Below are 15531 nucleotides of genomic sequence, written 5' to 3'. Positions count from 1 at the left end.
GGGATTGAAACCCTGCCTTATTTGCACTATTCACTTGAGTGATAAAGAGTGAGAGAGCGGATGTATGTGTGTATATGACAAAAACTAATGTATGTATGTGTGTATGTGGAATAGAATGACCTGTTTGTCATAGCATGTAATAGTCTGTCAGCCCAAAAAGTATCGTGACTGGATTAATAAAAAATATGGAAACATTAAGATAGTAGTTTTAATGCTTCAGGTGTTCTACATATTCTACATCTGATCCACCCAAACCCAAAATGAGTAAAATACACGCAATGTTCATAAAACTATGTGAAACTATCAGAAAAGTTCTTCTTTTGGATGCTGTTCCACTCTTACATCACCTTAACTTGAATTTCGGCTATGTCGTAAGTGCATTAATACTTCATATGAATTTCTTTGCTTTGTCGTTTTGTGGCAGGTTTGTATTGGTAATATTAAATATGACCCATAATGACTTTTTACAGGAACAATTATCAACATTTTGCGTTGACATCAAGTCGCAGCAGGCGTCCACAAGTTGTCGTTTTGATTTGGGGTCAAAGAGTTTAGTACAAACATTGTACCTACTTTTTCTTCTTCAAATAGATTCTGGAGCACGTGGATATGTTGCTCCATTGAGCTCTGTGACACAATGTTGACACACTATTGTCCCAAGTCCACTACTTAAAATTGGCTGCTGACAACCGACTGAGCGAAGGTGCATATGCTGTTTACAGTCAGTAGCTCAAACTGCCAGCATAACTATGGTGATGACGTCGTTTATACACCAGAACTAAAATCAATCACAGAAGTTCTTGGATGGATGATGTATAGGTGTTAGATATAAATATTGCATATTGTGTATGTTTGAATTGCATACTGTGTATGTGACTTGGATAGTTTGAATTGCATACTGTGCATGTGACTTGAATTTTTTATACTCTAAGTATGGTTGTATATATGTGTTTGAACTGAATATTATGTATCTCATGTAGAATTTGTTCACACTATTAACTTTTTCATGCTATGTCAGTTATTAAGCTATTATTTGCACACCATGTGTGTGCAGTTTTGCACACTATGTGTGTTAGTTAATTGTTTCTAATGCACAATATGCATACATGAATGTAGTTGTTCCTGTTCTTGGCCATACAACCCATGATGAAATTTAGTGTCGCATATTTTCCCAAGTACTCTTCTGAAAAATGAAGGTTAAACTGTAAAGTGTAAAAATGTGCTACACTAATTGAACCATAAAGTGAGTGTAAACTGTGCTATGACACTGCAACTGTTGAATTTAATCTCATGTAAAAATGTCTACAACAACAACTACTAACACTCTTATCTCCAACATTGCAACAATCTGATAAATCTAATGGGAAATATCTAAGACATATTGTAATTTGCAAATACACACACACACACACACACACACACACACATATATATATATATATATATATATATATATATATATTGATACAATTATTTGTGCATTATAATTTGTAAAAAAGCATTGTTATTTAAAAAGTTTTTTACTTTGTTAACAGCAAAAATAAATCTGTCTTGTTAAACTAAAGGCATTCCTTTTTCTTTCTGCATCAAACATGCTGTATTTTTACACTCAATCTCGGAGATTGGGCCCAAGGACATAGTAAAACTGCTTAGAGACAATTATTTATTCAGTTAGTATGGTTCGATGTAGTTAGATGCTCAAAGAATTTCAAATATGCAAACAATTCTGCTTGAATACCTGGCACTGATGCTGATGTGTCATACGTACTGCATACTGATGTGCAACACTCTCTGAAATGCTTAGCAATGAATTCTTTCATTTGAAGACAAGTGTTTTGACGGGCAAGCTAAACGTTTTCATAAAATTCATATACATAAGGATAGTACTATCGTCCACCATTTGCTGGATGGTTCTAGCATACGTCAACTTTGTGAATGTAGATTCCTGATGGCGAATGCACTGCGTGTTATTTTCACTGTTGTATACTTTCACTGTCGCCATTTAAGCAATGTCACCACCACCATGGAACATTCGTGCTTTTTTTTTTTTTGTTTGATTCTTGCATATCTGATGCCATTTACAATCTGATAACGCCACTTTCGTGTAAAAAGATCGTGGATTGTCAAAAATTACCACTGTATTGAAATCTCACTCTGAGGAATGCGTCAGCTGTTATGTTGAAGAGAATAAGAACACATTCATTCATCAGTGCACTGCGCAAAGCTAGAGGCTCAATGATTGGTGCAGATATTGGTGACATTGGAAATTCAAAATCTGGAAACAATTCTATGTCACCCCCCACGGACACACTTCCACATACACACAAACATACAATGAACAGAACACTGAGAGAGAGAGAGAGAGAGAGAGAGAAAGAGGGGTGGTGGCTTAATGCTTATATTCAACTCTGTGCGACAGTTTCCTTGTCTGGCATCGACTGAATGAATTTCTGACTCTTCATGGCAATCTTTCACTATGTTGCACAGAACACATCTGCTATGTCTTATACACAACAATCCCATTCCCTGGCAGTCTGGAGTATTAGGTGTGATGCCAGAGTAGTGGTAAAAGTAGGTAAGGGAGTGAGTGCAGTGACCCCACAAATAACATACTAATGGTGGAAAGCAGAACTACTGTCTGGAAGGCCATCTTGGATTCTTTTAATTTAACTTAGAACTTAATTAATTGACTAAGTAGTATAATGTAACAGCTGTTTACATAAGGGGACAAAACTATTAAAATACGAAACTAAATGAAAAGTCCAATAGTCCGATGTAGCTGTATTTATATATGTCGATTAGACTTATATAAGTCGATTAGACTTTTAAGTTGCAGCTTCTGGTGCACATAATACTAAGTCATATGATAGAGGAAGTTATTACAGAATGCCACAGAGTAACAGATGGCTAGGCAAAGTTACCACTCTTCTTCAGTTGATAAAAAGCATCACCAACGATGAATGTCTAATCTATGTTAAAATCACGAACTGTCATCACTTTACAGATTAAAATATACACTCCTGGAAATTGAAATAAGAACACCGTGAATTCATTGTCCCAGGAAGGGGAAACTTTATTGACACATTCCTGGGGTCAGATACATCACATGATCACACTGACAGAACCACAGGCACATAGACACAGGCAACAGAGCATGCACAATGTCGGCACTAGTACAGTGTATATCCACCTTTCGCAGCAATGCAGGCTGCTATTCTCCCATGGAGACGATCGTAGAGATGCTGGATGTAGTCCTGTGGAACGGCTTGCCATGCCATTTCCACCTGGCGCCTCAGTTGGACCAGCGTTCGTGCTGGACGTGCAGACCGCGTGAGACGACGCTTCATCCAGTCCCAAACATGCTCAATGGGGGACAGATCCGGAGATCTTGCTGGCCAGGGTAGTTGACTTACACCTTCTAGAGCACGTTGGGTGGCACGGGATACATGCGGACGTGCATTGTCCTGTTGGAACAGCAAGTTCCCTTGCCGGTCTAGGAATGGTAGAACGATGGGTTCGATGACGGTTTGGATGTACCGTGCACTATTCGGTGTCCCCTCGACGATCACCAGTGGTGTACGGCCAGTGTAGGAGATCGCTCCCCACACCATGATGCCGGGTGTTGGCCCTGTGTGCCTCGGTCGTATGCAGTCCTGATTGTGGCGCTCACCTGCACGGCGCCAAACACGCATACGACCATCATTGGCACCAAGGCAGAAGCGACTCTCATCGCTGAAGACGACACGTCTCCATTCGTCCCTCCATTCACGCCTGTCGCGACACCACTGGAGGCGGGCTGCACGATGTTGGGGCGTGAGCGGAAGACGGCCTAACGGTGTGCGGGACCGTAGCCCAGCTTCATGGAGACGGTTGCGAATGGTCCTCGCCGATACCCCAGGAGCAACAGTGTCCCTAATTTGCTGGGAAGTGGCGGTGCGGTCCCCTACGGCACTGCGTAGGATCCTACGGTCTTGGCGTGCATCCGTGCGTCGCTGCGGTCCGGTCCCAGGTCGACGGGCACGTGCACCTTCCGCCGACCACTGGCGACAACATCGATGTACTGTGGAGACCTAGCGCCCCACGTGTTGAGCAATTCGGCGGTACGTCCACCCGGCCTCCCGCATGCCCACTATACGCCCTCGCTCAAAGTCCGTCAACTGCACATACGGTTCACGTCCACGCTGTCGCGGCATGCTACCAGTGTTAAAGACTGCGATGGAGCTCCGTATGCCACGGCAAACTGGCTGACACTGACGGCGGCGGTGCACAAATGCTGCGCAGCTAGCGCCATTCGACGGCCAACACCGCGGGTCCTGGTGTGTCCGCTGTGCCGAGCGTGTGATCATTGCTTGTATAGCCCTCTCGCAGTGTCCGGAGCAAGTATGGTGGGTCTGACACACCGGTGTCAATGTGTTCTTTTTTCCATTTCCAGGAGTGTATTTCTAGGTGGGCCTGTATTAAGCAGCAGACGATGCTCATGGTAAATGTTACCCAGAAAAATGTTGAGCCTGGAAGCCGACATCCTTCTGTGTGTTTGTCACCAACATAATAGTTATTGTACCAGCTGGCAACAAAAGCTGTGAGTTGTCCAGTATGTTGCCAGAGTGTGTGCAGTGGCTGCCATCCAGATAGTGTGACCATATTCATGTATAATTATTTTGCTATGGCTGCCCTGGTTTTAAAATTATCTGTAAGTTTGAACAAGTGGACTTTTTAAGTTTCCAAACTTTTTCAAACTTAAGACAAATGGAGTGTTTCCACCATGTTCCATTTGTTGAATTTCCCACTTAAACTCAAGACAAGTATCCTCGTTCCACCATATTGGGTTATGATATCTTAGGGGAGAGTGGGGGTGAGTGGGGAAGAGGAAATGTGTCAATGCTGCTTGACAGCAGAGGGGAAAATAGGTCATAAGAAATCTGATAACAATGCATATCCAGTCGAAACCAGTCACTGATGATTGGATCCTACAGAATTGCCATATAGCTGGGAGGTATAATACTAAGTTTTACACAATGCTAAAAATAGTTCCAAACATTTTCTACAGCATTAAGAACAGGTGATTCATCATCGCAGTCTGAGCACTTGTCAAAGCAGTGGCATATGAGTGCAGCTCTGTGAAAATCGCTGTTTTTATCTTGGAAGATTGGAGTGTCCACAAAAAATTGGTCACGAATATGCAGAAGATATGGCTACCGACAATGTTGAAATAAACATGCTCGTTCATATTCACAATAAACTGAATGACTGAGTTCGAGCCCTGGTATGAAAAACACCTCCAAAGAATCGTCACCTGGCCTGAACTAGACCTTCCACATGTTATGGGTAAACGCCTCATCGGACCTTCAGTGCACTCGATGCCTTGCATCATTTGCAAAAAGGTAAGCCTGGAAAACGTAGGAGCACACGACACGCTTCCATTCAGATATTGTCTATTTCCTGTGTTATTTGGCGATTGAGGGCGTGCAGTTTTATGAATCACTGCGAACAACGACGTTTGTAAGACCCACAGCTCTAAATGTCCATTGTAAAACAATAGCGATTCTACGTGGGATGGATTAGAATAACACTTGGTAGATTTCCAGTGGTATGTAGCACCACACGTCTATCTATAGGTATTCCAGTAAATTATGGGCTAATTGTTTGTGGGCGAGGAACCCCTGGCGCCTTATGGCGCCCTATATGTGTTCCATCAGGTTCAGATAAGGCGAATTTGGTGACCGACAGCAACGTGAGTTCGCTATCATGCTTCTCAAAAGACTGAACCATGATTCTGGCCTTGTGACATAGTGAGCTATTCTTCTGGAAGACGTCGCCGGGGAAAACATCAAGTACGAAGGGGTGCATGTGTTTAGATGCAGTTGCTCGCTAATAATGTTCACATACTCTACAGTTGCCCCCTATAGCATAATACACCCTACCAGGTAGAGTTCTAATTAAGGAATTCACTTGAACAATTATAAAAGTAGAAAAGAAGTAATGTTAAGTACTGGGAAGATCAATGATTCTTCATTGAGCTTTCATACACACGTTAGCTTCAACTTTTAGAACATGAAAATTTCAGTGTCAACTTTGTAACTTACTAGCTATGGACGATATGTCGATACATAATAAAGGTCAAAAATTTGTATTATGGAAGGCTACAGTATACAATAACATAGCTATAGCTGTGTCAGACTTGGATTCGAACATGGAGCCCTGCCATCGTCACCTGATGTGCTGTCAATTGCATTGCCTGTGTTCATGGAAGACAGTTGGTAGCATACTGCCCACTGAGGCAGGGATTCGGTTTCAGTTCTGCAACCAATACAAACTTCTAACTAATCACAAACGTTCACTGCAGCAAAAGATTAAAATACATAACATGTCAATGAAAAATAGCTTTACGATCCGAGTATTATAGCAACGAAGTGTCCTCATAGTGGTAACCAATTAAATTTTGCCACGCTATTTCATTGCAGAACCTCGGTATAGAACAGCACCAAAGATGGTGCATTCGCTTAGGAAGCTGTAAGCTCAAAAAGTGATTTGTTTAATGTATTGAAGAGAAAAACTAGTAAGGCAATTTATGATCAAGTTAATACCCTCCACGAAGAGAATTCCTCAAAGCCTGACAATGTGGTTAAGTGGTTTAGTTGTGTCCAATGCACCCGAACTTTCCTGGAAGACAGGCCCAGAAACTGTCGTCCGTAGCTCTGCAAGGACCCAGGAACTGTCACCTCTGGAGCTTAAAAAGCGCCATTTATATCGAGACAGAACTAAGAAAGTGTACAATGGTCTTGGGGCAGTGATAAATATCATTCACAAGCTTGTTCGCATCAAAGCAAAGAAGGTGCCCAAAGGAAGCACTAATCAAACAGCTTTGCTAGCGCGGCGCTGGTGGCTGTTTTGAGCATCTGTGTCTCTATGGACTCGACTAAAAAATGCAGAACACTAAATGGAAATACTCAACATCGTTATAATCACATGAAGCGACGTCCCAGATGTAATTGGGGAAGCATGTAGACTATTTTTCTGGGATTGCCCTGTCGGCCAAGTATGCCAGTGAAGCGTAGGGGATTACTAGGAAATGTTATCGTTTCTAGATATCCGAAAGGCGTGGCACTGAACCTCTTTGTTGACTACCAATCAAGATATTATCACATAGAGTATCTTCGCAAGTACGTGACTGGCTTGATACTTGTTTGACGTATAGAAGCCAGTAGGTTATGCTGGATGGACACGAAAGTAATGTTAAGTGTGGCACATGAAAGTGTAATAGTTTGCATGACGTTCTCTTCTTCTTCTTTTTCTTGTGCCTTAATGCTTCATTAGCGAAGAGTCGACACGGCTATGAACGGAGTTGGCATGGTTAATTTAAGGGGTGGCCGGATATTCTTCCTGTCGCCTCTCCATTACCGCCTGGGATGGAACATGCATACCCCAAACTGTCTGCGTGCGGTGTCACTCACGTGAAAGTTGTGGTGTCACCGCCAGACACCACACTTGCTAGGTGGTAGCTTAAATCGGCCGCGGTCCATTAGTACATGTCGGACCCGCGTGTCGCCACTGTCAGTGATCAGACCGAGCGCCACCACACGGCAGGTCTCGAGAGACTTACTAGCACTCGCCCCAGTTGTACGACGACTTTGCTAGCGACTACACTGACGAAGCCTTTCTCTCATTTGCCGAGAGACAGTTAGAATAGCCTTCAGCTAAGTCCATGGCTACGACCTAGCAAGGCGCCATTAGTTACTTAATGAATCTAAAGAGTCTCACTTGTATCCTCAAGAATGCTGTATACAAATGATGGATTAAAGTTAAGTATTATAGCAGCTACGTACTTTTCTTTATAGCATTCATTACGTCTCCTGTTTCAGACCTATCTCTAGCCTGCGTCAGTAACGCGTGCCTTTCGGCTACTTCGTGTGGCGTAGCGGTCTTGTTACGCCACAACAAAAGTAATCGAAAGTTTTCTAAATGCGTAGCGGTCGCTCGGTTCCAGACAGTAGCGCCTAGAACCGCACGGCCACTCCGGCCGGTCGTCGTGTAACTGAGGCGTACCTTGGGTACCAAACGGTATACGGGAAGCCACCTAAAAAGAACAACCCGGCTGCTTGGCCTGCGCACGGACTCTCATCGACATTCCGCTGGGTGGATTCGATCCGGGGCCAGCACACCTACTTGTCCCGATAGTGATGCTTTGACACGAACGGCTATCCAGGCGGTCAACGTCAGTTATCTTCTCAATATCCAGAAACGATTTACCGGACACCAACAGCAGCATTATCAGATTTTTCGCCTACAGGAATGTACCTTTGTTGGACGATTGTAAGAAAATGTGGAAAGACTTTGTAAAAATTTTCAGTTGTTGTAAGGAGCTCTCTCTAAATATGTATAAATACCAGACAATATCTTTAATAAAGGGAAAGAACAGAACAGTACCCAATTACCAGATTAGTGGTGAACATCTTGAGCATGTCGCATCGTATAAGTATTACGTTGGTTCATAAGTTTCTACCGTTTTTGTTTTGCGTGTTGGTACGAGGTGGAATCCAAAATTTTCGGGACGGGTGCTGGCATATGCAAAGTAGGAGTAGTAGATCTTTGCACTGCTACGTGGCTAGAGCTGCATATCTGATAAGTCAGTGTGCGGAGTTGCATTGAGCTGGGAGAAATTTTTGCGTGTCCATAGTGATTTCCGTAATGCTCTGTGCTTAGTGTGTGGTGATTTTACGATGGAACAGAACAGGGCATGTGTATCAAATGCAGTGCAGATCTCGGGAAAAGTGCTAAGGAGACCCTTGCAATGATTCAACAAGTGTTTGGGGGACAGAGCATGAGTCGTATGCATGTGTTTGAGTGGCTTGCTCGGTTTAGGGCCGTACAGATGTCGAAGATGATGCTCACACTGGAAGGTCCGTTAGCTGCACAACGCCAGACATTGTTGCCAAACTTCAAAAATCGTGCGCCGAGCGGTTCTAGGCGCTACAGTCTGGCACCGCGCGACCGCTACGGTCGCGGGTTCGAATCCTGCACCGGGTGTGGATGTGTGTGATGTCCTTAGGTTAGTTAGGTTTAAGTAGTTCTTAGTTCTCTGGGACTGATGACCCCATAGTGCTCAGAGCCATTTAAACCATTTTTTCAACAATCGTGCGGATCGATGTCAAACCATTTAAGAACCTTGCGGATGAAGTGGGTATTGGTTACTGGAAATGTCAACGAATGTTGATGACTGACGAACTGGGCATCCATCGTGTCGCCACAAAATTTGTGCCTAGGATCTTGACTGCCGATCAGAAACCACAGCGTGATGAAGTGAGCGCGGACCTTTGTCAGACCGCATCTGAAGATCCAACCGTCTTGTCACAGGTTATCACCAGCGACGAGAGATGGTGATGACCCAGAGACAAAGCAACAATCCTCCCAGTGGAAGAGACTGGGCTCTCCAAGACCCAAAAAAGCGAGACAGGTGAAGAGCAAAGTGAAGAGCATGATCATCGTTTTCTTTGATACCAAGGGAATTGTGGACAAAGAATACGTCCCACCCAGCCAAACAGTGAATTCCGCGTACCACTGTGACGTCTTGCGACGGCTCCGTGAAAACGCGCCCGGTCACATTCCCTTGCTCACCGGGACCTTTTTGGCAAAAAACAACTTGGCGGTTGCACCCCACCCACAGTACTCGGCAGATTTGGCACTTTGCAACTTCGCGCTATTCCCAGAACTGAAACTCAAGTTGAAAGGCCGGCGGCCGCGGTGGTCTCGCGGTTCTAGGCGCGCAGTCCGGAACCGTGCGACTGCTACGGTCGCAGGTTCGAATCCTGCCTCGGGCATGGATGTGTGTGATGTCCTTAGGTTAGTTAGGTTTAAGTAGTTCTAAGTTCTATGGGACTAATGACCACAGCAGTTGAGTCCCATAGTGCTCAGAGCCAAAGGCCGGCGGTTCGACACTCTAGAGAGGATTCAAGAAGCATTACTGGCGGTGATAAACACCCTCAAAGAACAGGACTTCAAGAAAACGTTTGACCAGTGGCAGAAACGCTGGGACTGGTGTGTACGTGTGGATGAGAACTACTTCGAGGGTGAGGTTTTCAACAGATGGCAGCACCAGTCCTGAAAATTTTGGATAGCACCTCGTATTTCGTTGCTGTGGGTTTATCTATCGATTTTAATTTCTTATTTGTACTTCATTCTTGCTGTTTGAGTTTACATGTTGTCATTTTGTCATATGGAGATAGCGAGTGGATTCAAATGGTTCAAATGGCTCTGAGCACTATGGGACTCAACTTCTGAGGTCATTAGTCCCCTAGAACTTAGAACTAGGTAAACCTAACTAACCTAAGGACATCACACACATCCATGCCCGAGGCAGGATTCGAACCTGCGACCGTAGCGGTCTCGCCGTTCCAGACTGTAGCGCCTAGAACCGCACGGCCACTTCGGCCGGCTTAGCGAGTGGAGCTGTGGACGCTAGAATATGGAGCGCCAAGTGGAGAAATCGAAACATTTCCGACATATTCTTCCGTTTGAGTTCAGCAGAAGGATGACAGCAGCGGAGGCAGCCAGAAACATCTCCCACAGAGCACGGCAGGAAAGTAGTTTTCTCGTCTCAAGGAGGATCTTTTTGACGTTAGTGGCTCTCCACATTCAGGAAGACATTTGGGGTTTGATGAAGATCTTTCAAACGCATTAACACACATTGATCCATGCCAATGTACTGGACATTGCGTGCGACATTGCGTGCAACGGAGTATGTTCGAAAATCGGATGTGTGGGTACCGAATGATCTAAGCTAAAATAACAAAAATCAGTGAGAGGCCATATGTGCAGCTCTGCTTTCTCGGCACCAGTTAGCTGGTGAACAACACTTACCATTCCTATCCTGTATCGTTACTGGAACGAGAAATGGTGTCCTTATCCTAACACAAGGAAAAGAAAGGAATTGTTGAACCCAAGCAAAGCAGTATCTCTCCGCACAAAGACCACAGAAGAGCAACGACGATGTGGTGTACTACGAATTGTTTCCCCGAGGTGTAACCATCACTGTTGACGATCATTGTCAACAAGTGAGACGTCTTTCAAACGCAGTCCAAGAATAACGACCAGGAAGAATGCGTGAAGTGATGCTACTCCACGATAACGAACGCCCGCATTCTAGTGGACTGACAGAAAACACTATACCCACCTTATTCACCTGATCTTGCACCCTCTGTCTTTCACCTTTACCGCTCTCTGTCGAACAACCTTCAAGGAATTTTCTTGCCGGATGACAATCCGTTCCGAACGTGGGTCGACGAGTTCTTCGCCTCAGAACAACGCGATATCTACAGTCGCGGAATCGAAAAGTTTCCCCAGCGTTGGCATGCTGCTGTAAATAGAAAAGGAGAATATGTTATTGACGACTTAAGTCTCTGTTATGTGTATCTGTTGTGTTTATTAAACTTGTGGAAAAACGCTGCCCGATATTTGAAGGTAGTACTGAGAAAGAGAAATTTGTTAACATCGAGTATAGATTTAAGTGGCAGGAAGTCGTTTCTGAAAGTATTCGTATGGGGTGTAGCCATGTATGGAAGTGAAACATGGACGATAAATAGTTTGGACAAGAAGAGAACAGAAGCTTTCGAAATGTGGTGCTACAAAAGAATGCTGAAGATTAGATGGGTAGATCACATAACTAATGAGGAGGTATTGAACAGAACTGGGGAGAAGAGGAGTTTGTGGCACAACCTGACAAGAAGAAGGGACCGGTTGGTAGGACATGTTCTGAGGCATCAAGGAAACACAAATTTGGCATTGGAGGGCAGCGTGGAGGGTAAAAATCGTAGAGGGAGACCAAGAGATGAATACACTAGCAGATTCAGAAGGATGTAGGTTGCAGTAAGTACTGGGAGATGAAGAAGCTTGCACAGGATAGGGTAGCATGGAGTGCTGCATCAAACCAGTCTCAGGACTGAAGACCACAGCAACAACAACTGAGAACAGATATGAAATGCGACAGACGAGTAAAATCAACGTTAAGGAAGCCAGAAGACTTAGATTTGTTGGTATGGTTCTGGGAGACTGCAGTATTTCTGCAATGGATGTACGATAGAAGACAATAGTGCGACAAATTGTAGAGTATTTTTCTTATTTTGGAGTGCTTAGGAAGTAGGAATCAAAACTGACACCGGCAGGATTCACAGACATGCTGCTGGGATAGTAGGAGGTTGATATAGTCCACATAAAAGGGTTACAGAAATACTCGGTAACTTGGCAGAAAGACAACATAGTTCTCACGAAACCCCGCTGGACTAGCAGAAGACTGTGCGTCCTTTATGCTGTCACCATTGTATAGTTCGCGTAGGGATCACAACAGTAAGATAAGAGCGATTGGTGGGTGTGCAGAGGCATACAGGTACTCATTTATCTCTCGCTCAATACGAGAATGTAACAGGAGAGAAAATCAACATTGGTACGAAGTGTCTTCGGCCGCGCATTGTGCAATGACTTGCTGTGTGTACATATATGTAGTTATAGATATCATGATCTCTTGATCAGACTGTGGGCGGCTGTCAAGCAAGCATATTGTAGGAAGCAGTCCAGGAGATCCCTTTTACCCTCCTCCAAATGGCCAGTATTGTCAACTATATAGTGACATTTTCTTTTCTTCGAAGAGCCAGCTGTGTGGCAGGCTGTGTATGAGATATGGGGCGAGTCTTCAGCAGCCAGTGTGAAGTGATCATGCACGACTGTTGCCGGCCGCGGTGGTCTCGCGGTTCTAGGCGCGCAGTCCGGAACCGTGCGACTGCTACGGTTGCAGGTTCGAATCCTGCCTCGGGCATGGATGTGTGTGATGTCCTTAGGTTAGTTAGGTTTAAGTAGTTCTAAGTTCTAGGGGACTAATGACCACAGCAGATGAGTGCCATAGTGCTCAGAGCCATTTGAACCATTTTTTGCACGACTGTTTTTCTGGTGTGCGCGTAAGAAGGCAAGTGATGGAGTGATACGCTATAGCAAGGGGCAGTGTACCATGTGATGCACCGGCCAATAGCGTCATTCTGACGGGTCTGTCCGTAATGTGCACTTTGAGGTGCACATAGAACATTTACCACTGATTTTCTTGTTAGGTAGGTATGGTGAAGGTAGTTTGCCGTTGCGATGTTCATTGTGGGTGGTATAAAGGACACACGTAGAGTATTATGTTGAGACGCGACAACGATATCTTTCCGAATGAATACATTTCTGTAGAGAAGCACAAACAATGGCCCACTGTGGCGCTTTCCCCAACGCTGCTACTCATAGTTACCAGGGTAGGCAACAGTTATAGCGTACAGCGTGGGGCAGAGGCAGAGATCACCATGTCGACGCTGCTAAGTATTATTTTCTCTTTTGCGCAGAACGTATCACACTTCCGTATTCTTACTTACACACCACTATTCTAACGTGGCACATTGAGTTGCTGTTATGTTGTGAAAGATTAACTCAGACACAACTCTTTAAAACAGCGAGTATATTACGAGGGTAAATCAATATCGGAACTTTCGTTCTAATTATTCTTAGGTTAGCAGTACTGCTAACTGCGCTAGCCAACGCTAGATGGCACAGTTCTCTTCGCTTGCGGCCAAGGTCTTCATAGTCATTGCTTGCGGCAGCCTGCAGCATTTTCACATCAGTTCACTCGGATAGTCATAGTAAAAGCTGCGCAGAGGCAAAACGTTTCTGCCACTGTGCGCATGACGTCAGAGTAGAACACTTCGTGCCCATATTTGTATGATGGAGGCTGTGTCGTTTTCGCTTAGCTACTTTTGCAAGTGAAAGTGCTTTGAGTGTGTGCAAGCAACGCCAGAGTGTGCTGTTGTTGGCTGTAATTCTCACAGTCGCAGCACTAAAGGGGCGGAAGTAGTGCTTCATGCGTTCTTTTGTGATGCAAGTTTGCGGAGGATTTGGATGTCGAAATGCTGTATAAAAGACGCTTTCAATGTTGTAAATGCTGCAATATGCTCTGATAATTTCAAAGAAACATAATTAGAGACTACTAAATTTACCGCGGAAACTGTGCTTAAGAGTGAAGCATTTCCGTCATGTAATTTAGCTTAAAGTATTAACGCCAGTGATAGCATACCATGTGTAACATAAGATGGGAAGGAACCTTTCAACAAATGTGAGATCCATAGAAGAAGCATAGGGACCATGGAAGAAGAGCGCTGATAAATGTAGATTCACACATGAAGTTGTTTCTAATACAGTAATTCAGATAAAGCCAGTTTACAGAGTTATGTAACGGCACTACTCAAGAGAAATGCTTGTATGAAAATTGTAAAAACGTATTTAAGATCTTCAAAGTCAGGTATCATCTACGAAACGACGTCTTCACAACGGAGAAAGTAATAAAAATGCATTTGCGTCTGGAGAAATTAATCCAATACTGGGTAAAATATTTTCACTGAATCAAATCAGATGTTTGTTAGAGGGATCAAAACCGGTTCTACGAGTCAAAGGGGACATCATCTGGCAAGTTGATTTTCTTGAGCGCCGTTGCGCAGAAAAGTTACAATTTTTTTCGAGGAAATAATTCGTATATTCCCTGCCTACAGTGTCAACCTTGCCTTCTCGAATAAAGCGCAGTTTCAGTTGCCACCAGATATTTTGAAGGATGTTCTAGTTTGATTAACTAATTCGAATGCTTTCTACAAACAAGACACCTGTAAAGTTTTTTGAATGAAAACGACAATGTTCACTTGTTAATTGAAGTTCTTTTGAACGTGTGATGAATTTAAAATGCAAATGAGTGTTGTATAGGTCTTGCTTACTCATTAAAGCTTTTCTCAGAGCAAACTCAGAAAACTGAAAGCTCATTTGGAACTTTTACTTTGATCGAAAATTGCAAAAACAGACTATACGTAGCACGTTTTTTGCGTATTTTTATTCGATGGATACGTGAATTCATTAAAAAATCAGCAGTGTCTGTTAAAAAGTGGTGAAGTTACTCGATGTAGAAGTTATGTTCTAGCAATAGCAGAATATAAATTTGCATTTCCTTATTTGATTAGAAACTAAAACATACTGGAAGTAAGGGAGAACTGCCACACTGTTAAACACTGGACAATAATTACACATGTATTTTCTGTCTTCGCAGCGAACCCTGTGTTCCGGCCAACTTCTGGTATCTTCATGTACTCGCTGGCGTGTTACCTGGTGATGTCTGGCTTGGCGACCTCTGTCGTTGGCTACGTGCTCATATACCTGAGGAAGCACCAAGATAACTATGATGGCAGCGTCTTCAACACGATCTTACTTGTCTCTCTTGTGCCAAGCTTCTTGTTACACCCATTGTACTGGTTCGAGGCAAAGAAGGTTGTCGCACTTCTGAAGAAGTGGGTGGAATTTCAGGTACTTCTTCCTTTCTGGTGTGCCTTGTGTGAGGCAGTTTGTTGTATATAACTGAAATTAAGCTGAACGCTGGAAGGAGCTTGTTTCGCCTTGCTGATGGAATAAATTTACGGTATAGTGATGTGAAGAAGGAAGTCTAGTTACAATTGAAAGGAAAATATTGAAATAGAACGTCTGCCA

At 43.8% G+C, this 15531-nt stretch overlaps 1 protein-coding gene across 2 annotated transcripts in view; it reads left to right on the top strand.

Annotated features, from left to right (window-relative positions):
* The window catches only part of LOC126259943 (gustatory and odorant receptor 24-like), a 184831-nt gene that overhangs the window by 65782 nt on the left and 103518 nt on the right, over positions 1-15531 (top strand). For both annotated transcript variants that reach the window (XM_049957045.1, XM_049957043.1), the window contains exon 3: positions 15098-15351. In XM_049957045.1, coding sequence (XP_049813002.1) covers positions 15098-15351 — 254 coding nt within the window. The remainder of the gene's footprint in view (positions 1-15097; positions 15352-15531) is intronic.

The sequence above is a fragment of the Schistocerca nitens genome, chromosome 5 (assembly GCF_023898315.1).
Source record: "Schistocerca nitens isolate TAMUIC-IGC-003100 chromosome 5, iqSchNite1.1, whole genome shotgun sequence".
Lineage (NCBI taxonomy): Eukaryota > Metazoa > Arthropoda > Insecta > Orthoptera > Acrididae > Schistocerca > Schistocerca nitens.
The sequence above is the reverse complement of the archived record's forward strand: the minus strand, read 5'-3'. Positions and strand labels throughout refer to the sequence as shown.